The sequence below is a fragment of the Astyanax mexicanus genome, chromosome 2 (genome assembly GCF_023375975.1).
Source record: "Astyanax mexicanus isolate ESR-SI-001 chromosome 2, AstMex3_surface, whole genome shotgun sequence".
Taxonomy (NCBI): domain Eukaryota; kingdom Metazoa; phylum Chordata; class Actinopteri; order Characiformes; family Acestrorhamphidae; genus Astyanax; species Astyanax mexicanus.
In genome coordinates this window covers 70,760,551-70,782,529 of record NC_064409.1, presented here as the reverse complement: position 1 = coordinate 70,782,529, position 21,979 = coordinate 70,760,551, and the positions used below count along the sequence as shown (strand labels likewise).

General features: G+C 40.1%; 2 protein-coding genes across 5 annotated transcripts in view; both read left to right on the top strand.

Annotated features, from left to right (window-relative positions):
• Positions 1-11,558, top strand: part of stox2b (storkhead box 2b) — an 86,712-nt gene extending 75,154 nt beyond the window's left edge. For all 4 annotated transcript variants that reach the window (XM_007253591.4, XM_022672017.2, XM_007253592.4 and 1 more), the window contains 2 exons: positions 51-2,310; positions 6,082-11,558. In XM_007253591.4, the coding sequence (XP_007253653.2) occupies positions 51-2,310; positions 6,082-6,271 (2,450 nt within the window). In that variant the 3' untranslated portion in view covers positions 6,272-11,558. The remainder of the gene's footprint in view (positions 1-50; positions 2,311-6,081) is intronic.
• Positions 11,559-15,771: 4,213 nt separating this feature from the next.
• Positions 15,772-21,979, top strand: part of acsl1b (acyl-CoA synthetase long chain family member 1b) — a 39,405-nt gene continuing 33,197 nt past the window's right edge. The window contains exon 1 of the mRNA XM_022672021.2: positions 15,772-15,867. The gene's annotated coding sequence lies outside the window, so the exon portion shown is untranslated. The remainder of the gene's footprint in view (positions 15,868-21,979) is intronic.

The window sequence follows — 21,979 nt, the reverse complement described above, 5'->3', positions numbered from 1 at the left end:
TAATAGATATGCAGATTCTGACTTTCTCTGTATGTTTGTGTTTGTTGCAGGTGTGCCCACTCCAAGCCTGGAGATCTTGCGCCATACCCTCAACATGCTCGTCCGGGAACGTAAGATCTACCCGACTCCAGAGGGTTATTTCATCGTCACCCCGCAGACCTACTTCATCACACCTTCCCTTATTCGAACCAACAGCAAGTGGTACCACCTGGATGAGAGGATCCCGGCGGCCATGCAACAGCCGTGCTCTTCTCCTCCCTCAGGCACTGTTACACCCTCTGCTTCAGGCTGCGTCAGGGAGCGGCAGCACCACAAGAACCACGCCGAGCCTTACAGCGACAGTTACCGGGAAGACCTGCCCAGCACACACACCTCCACGCTACAGAGGAGGTCCAAGGAACACAAGGAGGCACCATACCCAGTGTCTCCACCTCCTCAGCAATCCTCTGAGAAGAGCAAAAGCGCATTGAGCTTTGCCTTCAAAACGGATGGCAGCAGCAAGCAAAGGGATGGAGGCAGCAGTACCGCAGGCAGTGAGAAGCAGTCTAAGAAGTTCGGCCTGAAACTCTTTAGGTTAAGCTTCAAAAAGGACAAAACAAAACACCTGGCCACGTTTTCAGCCCAGTTTCCACCTGAGGAGTGGCCTCTGCGGGACGAGGAGACACCCAGTGCCGTTCCTCGGGACGTGGAGATGGAGATAATCCGGCGCATAAACCCGGATCTAACGGTGGAGAACCTGGCACGGCATACAGCTGTAATGAAGCGCCTGGAAGAAGAGAAGGCCCAAAGGAACAAAGCTAACGCATCGGCGCAACAGAATGCACGTGGAAAGCGTGGTCGGGGCCACCGCAAGGTTCAGCAAAGCAAGCAGTCACGCAGTCACAGCAAGACGCGTGCATCCAGAGGGGACCCTTCTGAGGGTTCCAACCTGGATATATCCTACGACCGGGACTACAAGTTCTATAGCTCTTCGCTGGTGCGGTCGCCAAGGGAGACTATGATGTCCATGGAGCGAAACAGGGGAAAGTACATGGTACATAGCAACCCGAACATTGTGGAGTCGCATTTCACTACAGCGCCTGAATGGGACGTGTCAGGTGAGCTGGCCAAGAGGAGGACAGAGATGCCTTTTCCAGAACCGTCCCGGGCACAGTCGCATTCAAAGGTCCACCGCAGCCATAGCCACACCCAAGAAAGGAAGTCTCGAAACGAGAGGTCAGACAAGGCCAAAGAGAGGTCGCGCTCAATGGACAACTCCAAAGGTCCCCTGGGGGGTCCCTACCTGGGCACCCCTGAGGACTTTGAGTGCAGTCCTGACGACAGGAGTCGGTACTACACTGACGACGGAACTTTGAGGGCGTCCACGCAAAAGAGCCACTACTCCCGCACTATGCTCTCTGCTGCTAGGTTAAATACTGACGTTTGCGTGCCTGATATTGGGAGGGGGACCCCCGAGGATGCCATGCACTGTAGGCCCCTGGAAAAGAGCAAAAGTAAAGACAGCTTGCCGGCCTACAATGACCTTAAGTCCTGCTCTCCCAAAACGCTTGTGGATGACTATTACCAACGCAGTGCATCGGGTGAGGCCTCTTTCTCGGCTCCCTCCCCTCTTACGAAATCCAGCCACGATTTTGCAGACAGCATCTGGAAGGGAATTCCTTCAGATCGACCCGCTCCGCTTCTGACCTCACCCCATCTTGGGGAATACAAGGACGATTCCTCGATGGGACAAAATAGTATAACTTTATCGGTGCCTAACCAGACACCCGAGCCTTTGCCCAATGGACGCTTGATGCACCAACACAACCCAGACTCAGGTGACTTGGACAAAATTGGGGAGGTTTACAGCCAGGAGTCTTTGTTCAAACCTTTAGACTATGTGGAGAGCAGCTTCTCCAGGCCTGGTACGATGCGCAAGTCTCCGCACACCAAGTCAGCAGAGGTACTGGAGACCCAGGAACACTTTGATGAACCTCTCCCGCTGTCCTCCTTGCCACCGACCTCGGGGCAGGAGCAGGCCTCGTGTGCCGAAACCACCTTCGACTACTACAACGTGTCAGACGATGATTCTGAGAGTGCCGGTCATAAGAACAAAGTAGAAGAAAAGGGTCGGGAAGGTGGTGGGACGATGCAGTGGCTTCTCGAGCGCGAGAAGGAGCGAGATCTCCAGCGCAAGTTTGAAAAGAACCTCACGTTCCTCAGCCCCAAAGAGGGCGAGAGCAACAATAGCCAGAAGTCGGCCCACTCCACACGCCTCGACAGCATGGACTCCAGCAGTGTGACTGTGGACAGTGGATTTAATTCCCCACGGTAAGGCTCTCAGGTCCAGTATTGGGTTTCCTCCACTCGTTGGGATGCCAGTGTAGTTCTCCTGCTTGAACTCGAGCGGTTTGCTATTCTGTGAATAGACAAAGTGTCAGTGTACTTCAGCACATTTTCTTTTGTTTTCTTCTTCTTTTTTTTACTCACAGTTGCAAAAGCAAAGTAGCAGCTTTTTTAACACATGACATAGGATTCTATAGAATCTCGGTACAGTACCAGAATGTGCAAATGTCCTTTTTAGCGTTCTATCAGTGGTAACAGCCTCTGTGAATGAGATTAATACTGCTGTATGATGAATTGTGTCTTCACTAAATTAGCAAATGCCTAGACGTTTTAAAGCCACCTATGAATAACTGTGCAGGTCAGCCACTACCAGTTTTCTTTTGAATGTGTTTACACTTTTTTTTTTAACTGAATAGTGTTTATGTTGTTGTTGTTTTTATTTGTATTTTTTTAATAGTGTTCCCTTGACCTTTGTTGTCTAAGTTGTCCCAATGTACATCAAATGTTACCTATATTCCTTTGTTTGCTGTTTGGTTGCATGGTGTGCTCTTCATAAAATTCCGGCAGCAGTAACATAATCTATATTTTCCCTAACATTGTTGATGTTTTGGTGAAAGGCATAAATTGATGTACTGCTGTAACACAAGACGTTTACTTTTTAAGTTCTAACTGTTTATGAATAGGCTGCACATGTCCTAAAGCACACGCAACCTGTTACAAATGAAACTTGATGCCTTGAGCACACAATGCAACTCACCTGTGGAGTTTGTCACCTTTATGCCCTGGTTGTGTCTCTGCCCTCCAGTTCTGATGCGGCACCCTTTCATTTGGGCCCCTACCTCCCTAATGTCTGAAAGCTCTCATACAATACTACAGGCTGCACAGTAAGAGATATCCCACAAGGCCTCTATACATTCCCACTAGCAATTAAATCATCACCATCACACAAACACTTGGTATTTAATACATTGCAACTTTAGAGGAGAAGGGAAAAAACTAGTCAATTTGGTGCATTTCTATTAGTCAATTCCCAGATACACATTATGACAAAAAGTGAAAATATATTGCCCCAATGACTGTAGAAAACGTGATTGTTTTTATTTTGAGCTATAGAAATAAAAAAAAGCAAAAAGTAGTCCACATAGTGGCTAATTTTCAAATATTCAAGTCTGTGCAGTATAGACCAGAGGTGGAGCCAGACTTCTCATCACCTACTGATTTTGTAGACCCGTCCCCTTTTTTACAGACCAATCATGTTTCCGACCAATCGTTAGAACATCCTTAGTCCTAGGATTCCTTTTACTGGTGTGTTACTAGGAAATAACAGACAAAAAGGGATTATTATTCACTTGAGTCAGTCAATGTACTTCCTGTATAGGACACTGCCAGTGCATTTTTTTTGAAATGCAGAGAAGGGAGTTTCAAGTAAAACTTGCAATCTTCATACATACCTATAGTGTTGTCCCTATGACTGTGTGCACTGTGATGTCCATACTAGAATAGTTTGATGCAGTTACACATGCCGTTCCACCATTAATACCTGTGCATCTAGAGCATTTTAATTCTCATGCAATTGGACTCGTGCTAAACGTTTGCTTAGCACATCTGTTTTTCTGAATTGTGGGAAGTCCAATGAAAAGAAGGCCTTGCTGTACAATTGCAGACCGTATCACACAATGAGACGTTTCACACATTCAAGGAAATTCAGTGTGTCCTGTGTGTCTTTTTTGTTCTTAATTATGTGAATTGTTTTGTTGTTGTTCTTTTGTGAATTAAACTATGCTGTTTTTCATATGGCATTTTGTTTGCAGTATTTATCCCCGCTTCTGTCTGTTTGAATGTGTGTGTATTTGTGTGAGATTTTGGAGTTGTTCACCATGCATTCATGCCTGCTTTTTTGTGCACTGGTGGTAGAGTTTTACAATGCAGTTCAAAAAAAGAAAATTCAAGCTGGTTAAAGCAAATGTTTAATAACGTAAAAATAACATTTACCAAGGGCAAAAAGCTTTCAAACTATTTGCGTTGTACATAGGCCTCTTCAACATTTGTAAAGTTTAATTTACGTTTACACTACTGTTATAAATACAACTCATGCAGTTCATGACAGGCTGAGAGATAAACAGTTGTCATTTGAAGTGAAAGAATAAAATGACAGAATTTTACACTAATATGACTCGGATGAGAGGTCTTTAGCAGTGTGATCGTATCTGCTCAGGCAAAGTTCTCTTGCTTTAATTGTTTGCAATTGTAGCAGCTTTTTTTCGTTATTATTTTGCCTTATTTCTCCCTGCTCCACATTTTTTACATGCTGTGCTTTCCTGGAATGCCTGCATCCCTCTGTACTGCACTTTGTATTGTTTTGTGTAATTTAAGATGATCCACAAAGCACAAGTTGAGTTAACACCAAAGAACATTGTTCTCTTTTGGTTCCGCTTGCCTAATAGGACTGCCCAACATTTGTGTCTTTTAGTACAACACAAACCTATTTGCACAATTCCCCCTCACCGCAAATTAACTGAGTGAACCAAAACATGTTGTTGTTTTTTTTTTTTATCTGAAGCTAAAGAAAACCAGGCATGTTTTGGTTAATTTACTTCAAGTAAACAAGTTGTCTCAGTGTATTTTTTATTTTTTAGATTATGTTTTTTATGTTACAGGGTGTCTAACATTAAGCATACAATGTTATCCCAACTGCATTGTACCTTCACCATCTGACTTGGCTTATTTATTATTTACTTTTCCATTGTGCTAATTTGGTACCTGAAACTGGGTACCTTTTGCTACCTGATATCTTGTGAGACTAAGGGAGTCTTTAAATCAAATTCTTCGAATTCTCAGGTCTGAATTAGTTAATGAGCCTGTAAATTTCAAAGAAAAACCTTAAATGCACCAAAATACATCATCATCGTAGCAAACCATGTAAAAACATTCTCTTTGCTGATTGGTCAGATCTGCCTGGGGCGAAGTAAGCAGGTAAATTTCCGGTAGATGGTGATGTGTTCCGTAATAGCATGAAACTCTGTTCAATTTAGCTTGAAGTAACAGCAAAGATGACATTTGTTCATTGCTGTAGTAATTATCTGGCTACTTTATTAGCTTAAACTACAACTGCAGAGCTGTATAGCTGATAGTTGTGTAGACAACCTCTGTCTGCCTACACATCTGCCCAAACGTACCAAAACCAATGGTGAAAATATACCTGAGTCTGTTTTAATTGTTTTAAAAAGTGCAGGTGTAAGAAAAACCCTTGGCTTGGAGTGCTAATTGGTAATAGAGATTGGTCAGTCTACACAAAGCAATTTAGACATGCTGCACAAACGAGCAATTTATAAATACAAAGCTACAGTAGCTTTTTTCTTTTTGTGTAGACTGACGTAGTGCAGGTAAAATGCAGTGGTTGATTTTGTTGATTGTTCTTATACTAGTCTGGTCGTAATTATGTGTAGCCTGACTCGTCTGTTTACTGTAGCACTGGTAGTGGTTCCTTGCACAGGGTGCCTGTTTATACATATTAAGGAAACACTGTTAATTGTAGAATCTTTATCTCCAGTGCAGTTTCTGCTTCTTTTCTTTAACATTTCTCTCCTACAGTCTCACTTTTCTCACGGTATTAACAGTCTAGCCTAGATTATCATCACTTTCTATCTGCTATCTGTTGCTTTTAACCTCCGTCATCTTTTCTTCTGCCATAACACATCTTTGCTTTCTCTTTTTCTCTCTCTCTCCTCCCCTATCCTTTTCTCTCTCCGACACTAGCACTCGAGAGAGCCTCGCCTCCAACACTTCGAGCAACGTAGAGAACAGCCGGCGGCAGAACATGGCTCTGAGTCCCGGTCACATCGGCACCAAGAGGCCGCCGCCGCCCTACCATGCACCCACCTTCCGCTCCATCCCCGAGCCACCTGCCGCCCGCCCCGAGAAACAAGCCTCCATCACCAGCGTGTAGCAGGGGATGATCAGAGGAACAGGGGAGAGGAGAAGGCCTTCTCGTTAATGATAGTTAAAGCTAAAAATCAAATTTACTCAGATTTTCTCCTTACTATAAAAGTCTGTTAGCCGCAATGAGTTTTCTACAAGATCTTACATCTCACAGGTCATTTCTTTGTTTTTGTGCTGGGCATATGAGAAAAATGTATCTGCTGAGAGATTATCACCACCAGTTAACATTGTACAAACACTTCTCAAGTCTCAAATTCCACACAAACTACCTTAAAGCCTGTGCTGTTGCTACGCTTTCCTCCAAACATGCTATGATCCTACTCTGCAATGCTGCTGACTTCACACTCCTGGTGTGTTGGGGCATTACTAGTGATAGGGGGAGTCCTAATGCGTGGGTTGGATAATTGGCCTTGCATATTGGGAAGAAAATGATTTACTAAAAGATCTTTGTTTTTAGTTTAAAGTAAAAAGTAGCTTTGGAAATTGTACAACTTTTTCAGTTTTGGAACAGTTGTGATTGTGATTGACAAAAACTTAATCCTATGTAGGACTTTGTTTTCAAAGCAACATGGATTTAAGTCCTATTCAGACGAGTTTTGTTTCTCAAGGGATCCTGGGTAATTTTCTCTTTCTTGGAGGGTCTTCTGTGATTTTATTCCCGTTCGGAACGACCATGTCTGTGTTTTTCTCAGATGTCCTCTAAGAAAATTTACAGGCTGAATTGCCTACTGTTTTTCACTGAACTAAACTGAATGAATTAAATAGCTATTTGTTCACTGCCACACACCGTAATTACACTTTGGGCACACGATTCCACAGAGATCCACGTAAACAAAACAACCAGTGGAAACGGAGGAGCTACTGAACACAATGTCATGTGACTGAGAAAGCCAAAAAACTCACTGGTGCTCCTGTTTTTTTCACTGATGCCTCTGAGAAATTAATCTAATCCAGATTGGTTCAAAAGCTGTTACTGTCATTGAAAAAAAATCTACTTTACAGAAGAGATTTATTTATTTTTTTAAGTAGTTTTGGACAGTTTCTATGGGCACTTTCAACACAAATTAAAAGTAAAGGCACACTGTATAGAAGTAAATCCAGATTCACGTTATGTTGCAAATAAAATGATTTACTCATATCTAATTTGGTGTGTAAATGGGAGATAAGCCTAAATTAAAACGCACTGCTAAATAGCTTTAGTCAAACCAAATTACAGTACTCTCCTACTCAGCAAATACAAATTCTTTGATGCAGCATAAAAAGCAGAAAAAAAGCTCAGCACACTTTAGTTCACATACTAGTTTTCAAACCACAGTAGCAGGTCCGTTTCCTTTGCTTGGAAACTTGAGGGAATTATTTGCGAGTGTGATTTGTGTTCAGTGGAATGAGAAGTTGCACAGTGCTGCTAACTGGTGGTGATCATTATTGGTTTCTGTTAATTTTTCGCTATCTTAGCCTCGTAGCTCTAGTACAAAACTAATGAAACACACTGCACATACCATACACGTCTTGGATGTCTGACTATTCGTAATAAGGAGAAAAATGTGTTTATTTGAATTCTGGCCAAACTACTGCTTTATTGCTGCAGAGCTAAGGCTGCTGCAGTGCTTATAGACAGGACGCTTGATCGAAAGTGCAAAGACGGACTCCAATCAGAAACGTCTCAGAAACGCTGTTTGTCATCAGTTACTGTAGGTACCTTCTACTTTTTTGGTATTCGTAGGAAACACAACTACACGCAAACACTGACGTTTATCACTTCATAGTGGCTGGACATCATCCATGATCTGAAACTGCTGTCATGATCCGCAATGGCATCATCAATCTTACGGACACCGCTCTAGCCTAATGTATCCACTATGGGCCTCCTTAACCATGCTGATTCTGCCTCCAACAACTCATTCATTCTCTGCTGTGTTCAGTGTTGGTTCTCTACTCTCAGGTCAATCCGAGTCACACAGCATTGTATTGCTCACTCTTCTGCTCATGGAGATGGATCCGATATGGAGATTTTTTAACAGCTTTCTCACGTTGAAGCCTCCCTTTTTCATGGGTTCCTCCTAGCGTCCCATGTGATATGAATGATTGGTACACATTTGCTCTGAATTGATAAGGATGAGAATGTGTTTTAGCACAGTTTATTATCTGGACGTCTACTAAAACCTACTTATTCAGTGGGTTTCTAGTACTGGACAAAGTCACATCCCTACAAATGAAGTAAATGCAGTGGTATTTTTTGTCCATATGTTTCATTCTTACTCCACGTACCACATAGGAACAGTTGACGTACATCAAGCTAGCTAAATGTGCTAAAACGATCACAATCCATGCTAACGCTAACAGAAATGTAAAGGCAGCGTCACCATTTTGATACAACAGGTGCTATATTCCTCTCTCTACTAAAAAAAAGGACTGCATTTTTCTCACAAAAAAAGCAAGAAATGAAAAAAAAGGATGTTCCTTTTCCCGATTTTATATTTTAACCAGGTGCTCTTGAATTACTGGACATGACGACAGAAGATACACGCTACTACCTCCACCGTTTGTACAGTAGTTAAAGGTGACGCGAGTGGTGTTTTTCCTTTTTCCAAGTCAGTCGAACACACTGTTAACAGCTTGTGAACTGTGAATGTGCTGTGGACGCTTTCTTCGCCGAGACAGGATGTGATGGTGCTGTCCTAACCCTTCCTATTTAACCCTCCTGTTATGTTCTACTGTACAATAAACAGCATAACATTTCCTGGTCAAACTGACCCATGTTGAACCATAAGTAGTTAAAAATAAACGTTCTTTATTTTCCATTTCCATTTATTTATACAATTTCCATTCACACATTCATTACACTGATTAAGCCTAGCAGAAAAAAAATCTTAATAATAATACACTGCCTGGCTAAAAAAAAGTAAGTAAAAAAATAAGTAAGTAAATGATGTGGGGTTGATGCTGCAGTTGGTCTGCAGGTTTAGGTTCAGCAACAGTATGTGCTGAAAGAATGAGGTCAGCTGACTACCTGAATATACTGAATATAGACCAGGTTATTCCATCAATGGATTTTTTTCTTCCCTGATGACACAGACATATTCCAAGATGACAATGCCAGGATTGATGGGGCTGGAATTGTGAAAGAGTGATTCAGGGAGCATGAGATCATCATTTTCACACATGGATTGTTCACCAGAGAGTCCAGATCATTGAGTATCTTTGGGATGTGATGGAGAAGGCTTTGTGCAGTGGTCAGACTCTACCATCATCGGTGCTGCAAGATCTTGGTGAAAAATGAATGCAACACTGGATTAAATAAATCTTGTGACATTGGGGAAGCTTATTGAAACAAAGTGTGACTTTTATTTTTTGGCCAGGCAGTGTAGTTTTTGAAAGAAAAATCCTGTATTTTTAAACCTTGAAATGGATCAGTTTGACCCACAATATAACAGGAGGGTTAAAGTAAAAAAAAAAAAACACACACATAACATTTTATATTCCCTTTGTTCTCACAGTGATCCATGCCAGTGAACTTAAAGGGGCACTCTGATCTAAATCAACAATATAACCACCTCTACATCTGCTGTGATCATGCCTGCTCTCCTCTACAGTAACTGCAGCACTGCAGTAGTGTCTAAAAAGACTCTAGAGGGAGATGTTCAGGTTTAAAGGCTAGGAAAACCCCCTTGTGATGAAGGTGGGAGGAGCTTTTAAAAATATACCAGTATGTTGGGGTGGATAATTAAGGTAAGGACGTCGAATATGACTGTTTATAATCTATAATCTTCATCAGTGGCCTACTTTGACCCTGTTTTGACCTGTGGTGGGGATATGAGTGTGGGGCTCCTGCTTTGATTGTGAGGTGCTTGTCTGTTGGCGTGGACAGTTCTAGCCAGATGCAGCGGTAACGATTATTACCACCCACTGTACTGAATGACCACTGTGGGTGGTAATATTAGCCTTCTGTGATTTATTCCTAGTGCACACGTGACACTGTGCATCGAGGAATGATGAATGCCTACCTACCTATTAGAAAACATTATAAGAACATTTAGCAATGTTTTAAAAAAAAGGTTCCAGAAGGGTTATCTTTTAACATTATAGAAATAATGTTTTAGGAACGTTCTGTGATGCTTTGCATCACAATATTATTGGAAAGTTTCCTATTAAGAATTTCCAGCTAGTCTAATATAAACATTATAGAAATGTGCATAATAACAGTTAGTAATATTTCTAAAACCAAAAAAGAAAATACAGACACAAGTGATATTGAAGCAATGTTACTAGAATGTTTAAAACTGTTAAATAAGGACTTTCTAAGAAAGTAGAAAATTGTAATGTTAAGCAAATGTTACACCAACTAAAAACTTTTAGCTGGGCACACAACTAAGGAAATCTGGCACCCCCTACTGGTTACGATAACAAGACAACACCTCACAAACTATACAGGTGTAGGCGTTCCCAAGCCATCCCCTCAGGAGGAAACACTTAGTGATCAGTTTACATATTGCTGTTTTGAGACATGTCAGGCCAGAATGCCCCTTTAAGACACTACGTATAGTGGCTATGGACTCTATGAACTCTTGAATTTAGCCATGATTTTATTTGACTGTTATTTTTTGGGTTTGATCAATTATTAAATCATACGAATCCCTGGAGCACACACATCAACCAGCATCTGCAACCCTTCCCAGACCTAAACCACCCAAGAACTACTATGGGCTGACTGTTTGTACAATGTTTTCTTTTTCATTTGATCCTGTCCCAGCACATTCGCCACACATTGCAGAGGGAGCCGAATCCCACAATGCATCCTGCTTCCTAACGCGCCATCATCAGGAGGACCGAAAGAAACGACTTTTCTGGAGACAAACTAGAGAACTGCAGCCTGGGCTGCCTTGCTTTCAAAATGTTTGCACTAAATGCCTGATCTGTAACGGCTGTAATCGAACAACGAGACGAACGAACAAGCGTACGAATCATCCCAGACGGATGTTGTGTTTATATTGAACATATTTCATATGAAATGCGTATAGTCCATGAAATGTCTTCCCTTATCATGATGGGTTTCTTAGAGTTCTCAAAGACATCGTTCCTCATTGTGACATTACGTCAATCTGTAAGAGATGTTTATCTGTCATACTGAGTATAATAACTTTAAAAAGGGGGATTTTTTTGTAAAGTCTGTAATATTTAAAAGTCCCTACTCGTGTAGTCGTGGTGTTAAATGTTTAGTGTATATGATTTCCCCGTCCCCTTGGGGATTGTGTAACTTTTTAAGACAATAAAATAACATGACACGTTTGAGTATACGGTGTGGTGTGTGTTTACAATCATTGCTTTGGTCTGGAGCTACATACAGATTGGATGTGCGCACCCAGAAAACAGATCAGGAGGAATCAGACGAAATTTGGGTACACTGCTAAAAATATCTGCAATCTAGTCAATATGTCCAATTCTTTTCATTTTAAGAATTTTTGCTGGTAGCCGGTTTCAGATGATGAAGTCTTTAATTCCCAACATATTACACCTCTGCCTATTTAACCTACACCAAAATGTTCCCTGGCCCACAAAAAAATCCACCATTTAAAATGTAGATTATTGAACTGAACCTGAAGTACCTTAGGATCTTTCACTGTAAAAATCCTTATTAGATTGAAAACCGATCAGACTCTATTTACCAGCTAGTTTTGTCACATTTTCTGGCCAATGGCTAAACCACTGCCGGCCACTGGTCTAAACTGGTCTTTAATAATCAAGGTAGTGAGCTAGATGATTGACTAGCTCTTGTCCACCATAGTATATGTTACTTTATTTGATTTTGATCATGTTGGTCAATCAGCATGGTCAATGCTACAACCTAAGATGACTTGTTTTGTTAAGTGGTTGGAACACTCAGAGGTAACACATGAAAAGTGAAGGGCCAAGTATTAGAAAATCATAGAAATCATAGATTACGTTAGATCAATTACATAAAAAATAATATTCTGTGATTAATTGTGATTAATCTCACTTGTTCTTCCTGAGACGCTAGTTTGGGGAGATAAAACCAACAGGGGGCGCTGGATTAAAGAATGAATGATAAATTGGATGGGGGAACCTTTTTTGCGTTATTGTAAAAATCTCAGCTTGGTTGTAATGATTTCTAAATTAGAACTTAATTTGGGAACATAAAACGCCCTTTCACACCTGTAGTAGTTTTCTATGGTGCGGGTCAGTTGATGAGTTTGTTTATTTGGAGCGTTTCTCCCTCTGTTTGGTTTGTTTTCACACAGACATAAACCTAAACACACCAAAATACGCACCAATAAACCAGCATGTTGTTTCCTCTGATGGTCAGAGCTCTCTGGCGCTGGAGCAAGAAAGTAAATTGCCGCTGTCCAATGAAAGACAAGTATCTCCAAAAGAGCAACTTTACAAGAGAGAGAAAAACATATTTTAGGTTATTTTAAAGTATTTCTATTGGTCTTTTAATCAAGAAATTTATTTGCAAAGTATATTGTAAATGTATTGCAAAAACAGCATGAACAGCAACAGAGACAGTGTTATATACATATACATATATATATATATATAGACATAGTTTATGTTAAAATTTACAGAACATGCACACCGAAACAGGTACACACAGGGCCTACGTATTTTGAGGCCTAAGAGGAATCAATGGTTACAGTGCCAAAGAAAATAATGAAACAAAACTTTCATCTAAACTATATTGATTCTAAACAAAAGAACAAAGAAAGCAAAACTTAACTACTTAAAATAATAAACATTAATTCAAACAGGGCACCCAAGGTTAACAAGCTCTGTAACCCTGACCAAGAAGAAGTGTTAGAATTCAATGTTTTTGCAATTGACTCACGCATCCCATAATACTTTTAAAAGGCAGATTAATCATTAAAAAAAAATCTGTTCTGGTTTACATAAAACAATGTCCCATAAAACATAAAACCTTTATTTGACCATAAGCACTGTAGAAGGTATAAGCAGTTGCCCATGGCCCCATACAGCCACTAGGGGGAGTCTGAGTGTGCAGCATAAACATGGTTTAAAACAGTTCAACATCTGAACTTTGGAGGTCATATTAAATATCTGTGTAAAACTCTTTTATTATCTGTAATACATTTCCACACTTTGCTGTCATTTATCAGGGTCTAATTTAGAGATGAGATCTATAATCTATAATTACACGACAATATAATAATACACAGCAATATTATGTACTCAGCTTTATGTTTCATATACCATTGGCTTTATGCATCCGTTTATTGTAAGAACCCTTTTAAAATCTTCTAGAAACACACTACACACATTCTATGTGCAAATATTTGCAGACAGCTCTTTCAATTATTTTAATTTGCGCCCATTGCTGACAGAATTCAATAGGATGCAAACAGTTAAAATCATTTTTGCGTGTTTTGGTACATGCCTAAGTAGCTGATCTGAGATCAGAATGTCTTGAAATGAAAGTTGAAACATTTGATCTCTGATCTCACAGCTGTGTTTACTGTCAAAATTACACATGACAACATTGACAAATTTTAAAGGTGCACTAAATCCCCTGATTTTTGCTGACTCTAGCCTTAGTTTAAAAAAAGGGCTAAAAAAACTGGGAGGGGCACAGGGTGATGTATAGGTTTAGAGGCAGGGCAGGAGGGAGAGCTGATTGGGCTGAACAGTGTGCCTCTGATAGCAGTAAGACCCAGATAGTTGGATGTCAACAGAAAGTGTCTGTACTATTGATTGACTGATCTGCATAATGTGACGTGTCTGAGTACCACAGTTAAACCTGAGAGGGCAAAAAATTAATTTTAGGGAAGTACCCCCAGACCTGGACTTGGACCAAAATCCCCTGTTGAAATAAATAAAAAACCTTGCGCACACACCAGGAAAACTTTGGCTATAGATATATAAATATATTATATTATATTTAGACAGACAGACAGACAGACAGATAGATAGATATATAGATAGATAGATAGATAGATAGATAGATAGATAGATAGATAGATAGATAGATAGATAGATAGATAGTCACATTAACTCACCTCAACATTCCTTTTGCAATCATTTAGGCCCCTGTGAGAAATGCTAAAATCACTATTACAAACTGTACAGCGGGCAAGACTTTTATTATTTTTTTTTTTTACTTTTATCAGACACAGATATACTTTAGAGTAGTCAGAGGTGAAATGAGTTTTGATGGGAGCCATTATGCTCTAAAAGCATCCTGTCCAGGAGGGTAAAAATAACACTGCCCACCCACACAAAAAACTGAGAAGCCTCTCAGCCAATCAGAAGCCTCTCTGTTTTGCATGTGCTTCATGAATATGCACACGATTGGGGAGAAAAAGTATTTGTCACTTGCATGCGCTTGTTAGATTCCGGAGGATTTTATCTGACATGTGAGCATCAGGGAGCCGTTATTAAAGTGCGGTAGACTCCCGCGACTTCCGGGAGATTTGCGACGTCTGCACTTTTGCCATCCACTGCAGCCTCAGCTTTCTGTTCTTGGCTGACAGAAGTGTAACCTGACACTTTTTCCCTGCTGCTGTAGCCCATGCTTCTCAAGGTTTTTGCATACAGCAGAAGTGCTCCACAGTAAAGCCATTCACGCAAATAACTCCAAAAATAAACACTAAACACAGTAGCTGTGCTGTATGTGATGTAAATGCACCTAGTATGGTATTTTGCTCTAAATGTTCCTCTAAGGTCAGTATTTTCCTATGCAGTCTCTGCTAGAGGTGGGCGGATCGATCCAAATATCGATAATATCGATACCAACGCTGGTATTGGTATTGAGCAATACTCGTGTAAAAATATCGATATTCAAGCTTTTTTCTCTGCTGCACGCACTGACTGCTGCGCACGAGATTCACCACAGTCTACTCTCTGGTCTCTTGCGTCATGTGGCTCAGCCTGGCCCCGCCCACTCAGCGCTCTCCATGAGTTGACACGAATCTACCTCAGAAGATTTGTGTTGAGTGATATTTTTTTTACACTCTGTTAATTTAAGAAAAAAACTGAAAGAACTGCACTGAAAGAAAGACAATTCCTTTTTTTTTTAGAAAAGATGTCTAGAATTAGAAAATATGTCTAGTGAGGGGAGAATTTTTATTTAATTTTTTTAAAGACATATATTTTCCTAATGTTAAGGCAAACTTTGTTTTGTTACTGTTCCATTGTTTCTAAACAAAAAATGTTGATTGTGATAAAGTATTTTGCAAATTGTTTGGCAAAATTATATCCTGGATTTTTGGATCATTTGCATGTATAAAGCTTAAATATTAAAAAGTATCGGTATCAGTATCGATATCGGCAATACTGGCTCTGCATTTACTTGGTATTGGATCGATACCAAAATTCCCGGTATCGCCCACCTCTAGTCTCTGCTGCGTCCTCTGGCCCCTGCATGCCCACCTGTCCGGAAACTCTGTACAAAGGTCACGACTTTCCACGAGGTCACGAACCGGCCAATCCCTAGGCTGCTCGCTGCGCGCGCTCTTGTTCTGGCGCTTCTGATTGGCTGAGGGGGGCGGGGTTCTTGGCGCCACGCGCCGCAGGGTGAGGAGTGACACCGGAGACGCGCGAGCTGCACCGGAGGGGTCGCGAGCGCTACAGGTCAGTACTGCAGTTCTGCAAATCTTCCGTATTTATCTCTTTATCCAGCCTTTTTTAAGCTTTCTGAGATTTGGGCAGGGTTTGTATTAGTTGTATCTCTTTATTGTAACGCACAGTGACAATAAAAGCGTGTCACGTGCATCAGAGTGCAGAAGCTTTGAAGATGTTGTGCACGGGGCGCGAGGAGAGAACTTTAGTTTTTCTTTGTTTTTTTCCCTCGTGAGTGTTTGTTTACACGTGGGAAGTGCTGTGTGCACGCATGGATTGTCCTTCTCCTGTAGCGTGACTGAAATGCCTTATCTTTTACATCCTCACTTATTTATTGCCTTTTTTCGATGAGTGTAAACTTGTGCAACGTGTCCACGCGCCCACCCAGCCATATGCAAGCTTAGGAAACTTGCTCGAGCTCGTGCTTCAGCAGCTCGTGTGTGCTTGGTTTTGGGTGGGTAAGGGTATAATGAGTTGCTTGTTGTGTTTAAATGACTCAGACTCTTGCTTAAATAGGAACCTATAGCTGCTTGAACCTAGTTAACGTGCATATGCATTGCATTGTTATTTAGCTGATAGTGGGTTGTGGTTGCATTTAAACTGTAACTATAGTGTGTGTGTGTGTGTGTGTGTGTGTGTGTGTGTTTGTGTGTGTGTGTGTGTGTGTGTGTGTAAGTTTGTAAGAGAGCGTAAGCAAGAAAAGCTTTGGAGTTCACACACCCAGCTGTGGCACACGTGTAATGCCCAATAGATAAAAGTTCCTGAAAGAGTTATATAGGCAGAAAAGAGCATTTTCAGGGCTTTTGGGTGCTCTAAGCTGATGATGTATCAATGTGGCATCATTGGTGCATACACTTCCTGGCCAAAAAAAAAGGTTCCCACCAAAAAAAGGTCACACACTCTATTAGCTGCTAATGTATAACTTCTTCAGTGTCACAAGATTAATTTCCAGTGTTGCATTAATTTTTCACCAAGATCTTGCAGCAGCATTGAAGATGGTAGAGTCTGACTGCTGCACAAAGCCTTCTCCATCCAGCACATCCCAAAGATTCTCAAGGTTATACACAGAGAGTAGGGTCTATTATAAAGTTTTTGCATTTGCAGTAGTGTGTGTGTGTGTGTGTGTGTGTGTGTGTGTGTGTGTGTAAAACCTGCTAAAAAATCCAGCTCAAGACCAGAAAGCAAAAGGATGTTGAATCAACTTAAATGTCAATATATCACAAGACAGTTCTCTATGGTACTTCATGGCATCTGTGTTAGTAAAGAGGATAAAATGCTCCTATATAAGAGTGCCAAGAATTTTGAATTTGTCAATGTCAGTTTTGAATTTTAAGGTTGACCAACAATGTACAACAAATTGCTAAGCTTAGCTTCCTCGTGTCACTGCAGTGTCTTTATAACGCACAGTTGGGCCCTTTTTGACTCGAAAGAAGACAGGAAGTCAAGTTGAAATCTTAGGGAGATTTAGATACAATTTTCAATGAAAAATAGATATTTGATACTGCATAATAATAATGTATCACAAAAATGACAAAAATAATACAGTGTATTCCAATATTGATTTTTATGTCACACCTAAAGTCATTGCTGAATTTGATTCTGTTCATGCTGGTTGTTCAGCTTGGTGATGCTGGTTGAACAGCTTGGTGATGGTCAAGTGGCTCAGTCAAGCTTGGTCATATGTTTGGTCTAGATAGGTCAGTTTGATGTTGTTTGTAGATCAGCTAAACCATCAAACTGAAGCTAAATTATACCATATTCTGGTCAAACACTAAGCTGGTCATACAGCTTAACCTGCTTGAACTGGCCAGTCTGTATTTATTCAGTGGCCTCCGCCTCTCTCTGCCACATCTGTCTTTTTTTAATTATTCTTTAGGCCAAAGATGTCTTAAGCCAGATAGATATCTACTTAGTTAAATTTAAAACTAGCTGCTGTTTGTGCTAACTGCAAATTCTTGGCTTTCTGAAATTTGCCCCCAAAGCTACCTAAAGGTACATCAAAAGAAGACGTATAGTAGTTCTTAATATTTTTATATTGTCTATATACAATTGTGCTATTTATAGGTATATGTTTGAGTAAAATGAACATCGTTGTTTTATTCTATAAACTACAGACAACATTTCTCCCAAATTCCAAATAAAAATATTGTCTTTTAGAGCATTTATTTGCAGAAAATGAGAAATGGCTGAAATAACAAAAAATGCAGAGCTTTCAGACCTCAAATAATGCAAAGAAAACAATTTCATATTCAGATTGAAAATTAGTATTTGGTGGAATAACCCTGGTTTTTAATCAGTTTTCATGCATCTTGGCATGTTCTCCTCCACCAGTCTTACACACTGCTTTTTGGATAACTTTATGCCACTCCTGGTGCAAAAATTCAAGCAGTTCAGTTGGTTTGATGGCTTTTGATGATCCATCTTCCTTTTGATTATATTCCAGGTTTTTAACTAGGTAAAATCAAAGAAACACATAATTTTTAATAAAAGTGGTCTCTTATTTTTTTATCCAGAGCTGTATATTGGGTGTTTTGGTTTGGAGATATGTAGACCAGTGTTAAGTCATTATGTTTTGTCTGCATTTGGTTTCTGGCCAGTGAGGAAAGAATACTTTATACTTGAGGATTATCGTGAATTGTTTCAAGTGATCTGGAGCCTGAAATTCTACCTGTACTCATTGTTTGATATAATTATGTGTAATTGAATCTTATAATTGAGGAAATGGTTGGAAATTGCATCCTTAGACTGAGAAAGCTGATTAACAGGATTCTGTAAACTGTAATTATAGACTGACCTTTCAGTCTATGTCCTCGTAATTGGTGTTTGTAGTGAGACCTGGCTTACCCGTAACCTGTCCTAGCCTGCATGGAATGAGGTGAGGGGTCACATGGTGTCTGTGTGAGTGTGAGTGTGTGTGTGTGTGTGTATATAAGTGTGTTTTGGAATTGAAAGATCCTGTATGCTTCAGTCAATCACACACACTCCTGTATTACTATATTTTTAATGAAGTAATGAGTCATATTTTTCTTTTATTTGTATGATGACTTAATGGAACACATTTTCATCCGTTACGTTTTGAGCCACGGCTTGTTTAGGCAACAAAGCATAACTGACGAGACAGTTCTTGGCATAACATCAGCAGATGCTTTCAAACCACAACACAGAGCCCTTTAAAATACACAGTAAGTGTGAGTTTGTATGTGTGTGATTTGTGTGCATGCGCTGTGTAAGTTGGGTTCAGGCTCTGGAGAAGCTGTGCTTCTTTTGGAGCATTGTGTTCTGACAGGAGAGCCATTGTGTGGCCCCTACGCTGTGCATGTGTGGCTGTGTTGTACAGTGGTTTGGCGTGGGTCGGTGTCGGCACTGAATGGGGCTGTTTATCTGCGATTTTCTGCCATCTTTATCAGGAGGCAGCAGGAGCCGGCTTACTGGGAAGTTTGACGCCAGTGGCTCCTTAAAATGGGGGATGGATTCTGTGTCAGGGTGGGTTTTTTTGGAAGTAAATGTAAAGCTGAAAAAGTGAACAAGCACATCTTCGGGGTGGTAAATCTTTTGTTCATGCCAGACGTGTATCAGAGGGGTATTTAGTTGAGCAGTTCATCCACTGCTTTTGGGATGTGTTGGGGAGTTGAGGATGAGGAGAAGCGTGTTCATTAGGGCTGCAAATAATGATTATTTTGGTAGTGAACTAATCTTAATTTTTTTATTATTATTTAATTAGTCATCGAAATTTCAGTAATGAGAAATGTGTTTCGGAAATTAAGTTAAACATTTCGGAAATTAGACTTATCAAAGTTTAACACACAATTATCTATGAAAAGAATGTTTATTTTCCAAGAATATTTCATATTATTTAAGGCAATTTAATATGCAAATATATACTACAGTACAGCACCATCGACAATAAAACTGAAATGAATATTTATAATAAGTGTAGGCCTTAATCTTAAATCCTCAAAAGGAAATTTGTCGTTAAACGCATTTTGAAAATTTTCAAACTGGATGTCCTCTAAATAAGGATTTCGTGAGAATGACCCTATGATAATTTTTTTTTATTATTCAATTAGTCAACGATTATTTCTGCTATGTTCTCCATCTCTAAAAACTATAGAAACAGCTGAACACGAGATTTAAAAGGTATTTAAATTTCTGAATGTTGTTAAAACGTGGAAAGTACCGATATTTAGTGATTAAATATGTAATCTGTTGTGTTTGGGCACTTTTGGAGACACAGGCTAAGTTGAGTGTAAATTGTGTAAGTGAGTCATTTATCCCCAGCACTTTGTGTAATGCAGTACTGTTACAAATTAACGATTAGTCAACAATAAAATTTGTAGTCGACAAATTAAAATAATCCACATTGACGATTATATCGACTAATCGTTGCAGCCCTAGTGATCATCCAACATTCTGTCCTCACTAATGCTGTTGTTGCTAAATGACATTGAAATTCACGCAGCTATGGTCTAAATTCTAGAAGAAAATCTTCTCTGGACAGTAGAGACAGTTACACCAACATTTAATAAGGATAAACTCTTATTAAATGCCCTTGTTTCCAGAAGAAACATATAATGAGCAGGTGTACCAATACTTTTGTCCATATAAGTTAGCTGAGAAACCTTTCATTAGGATAGTCAGTCCTCAGGCTTAATGTCTTAGCATATTGTGTTTTATATTTTTTCTCCACTAGCCCACTGTAAAAGTAGTGGTGAATAGTTTAGTTATTCTCTGCCTGAGTATTTTTTTCACATCAATCATTAACAACAAGTACCAAGTACCATACTTACTGTTTAAACACCAGAACCATATTGAGTTACTGACAAATCGGTAAAAGCATCGTAGGCACCTTTAGTGCAAAAAGCACTAAACCCTAAACCATATTTTTTCCATTAATAGCTGAAATTACCAGTGCTGCTTTAAATTTGTTTAAACATTTTCGAACCTTTAAAAAAAACAAAACAACTTACTGTCATAATTTCCACCTCTGCAGCGCCTTCTTAGGTTCAACTGTGCTGATCACGAGACGTGGGTGATCACAATATACAGATCACTCAATCGATAATACCACCGCCCTGCTAATGTCCAACCATTTCAGTCTCACCGCTATCAGAGGCACGCTGCTGCTGCTTCAGCTCAGCCAATCAGCTCTCCTGCCTCCTGCCCTGCCTCTAAACCCATAAATCACCCAAAACATCTGTGAAAAATAATTCACACTTCTACTCTCAGTGATAAAACTCTTGCATCTGGACTGCGATAAAAAAAAAACAGGAGGACCAGTGAGTTTTTTTGGCTTTCTCCATCACATGACATCGTGTTCAGTAGCTCCCCCGTTTCCACTCGCTGTTGTGTTTTTAGCGTGAATCTTCGTGGAAATAGCAGTAGCAGTGGACAAATAAATCTTTTATTAAATGCAAGGTGACGAAACTCAGAGATGTGAGTCTGGACAGGAATAAAATTAAAGAAGAACTATGGATTTCAGTGAAAAACAGTAGGTAATTCAGTCTGTAATTTTCTCAGAGGACGTGTGAGAATAAAATCAGAGGGAAAACGACACCAGGACCCCCTGAAAAACTAATCCCGCCCGGATAGGGCTGAAGACTGTGTAAGTGAGACCTTTTTGTGCCAGTATGATTGCAGTGTTAATTTGTATCACTGTTTAAAGCCCATTTCCCACAGGCCAAGTGCCATCATGGACACCATGCCACATGTTGTCAACAACAAGTAACCTTCTGGTGAGCTTGAAGCTGTGTAGATGTCCCTCAGAGGCTGCCTTACACTTTTACTTTCGTTCTGAGCGGGTTCTGTAGAGGATGACTCAGAGCGTGTTTGATGATCTTTGTTTGGAGAGCTTTTAGTAAGTGAGTAAAGCGTGGAAAGGCTTCTGGCCTGAAAACAGGCTACTGATCCTGAGTTTTGTTTGTTTTGAGCAGGCTTTTCAACAGCGGTGTTAATCTCAGAGCTCTGCGCGATTTATTTAGAGGTCTTTAGGAAGCTAAATCACTAGAAATCATACATTTAACCTAATTCATTTGTTCAGCTGTGTTATTTGCTAGAGGAATTTTGATGAAACTTGACCTGCTTAGCTTTCTTTTTATCCTATTTAAAAGAAATTGTACTTTCCTGT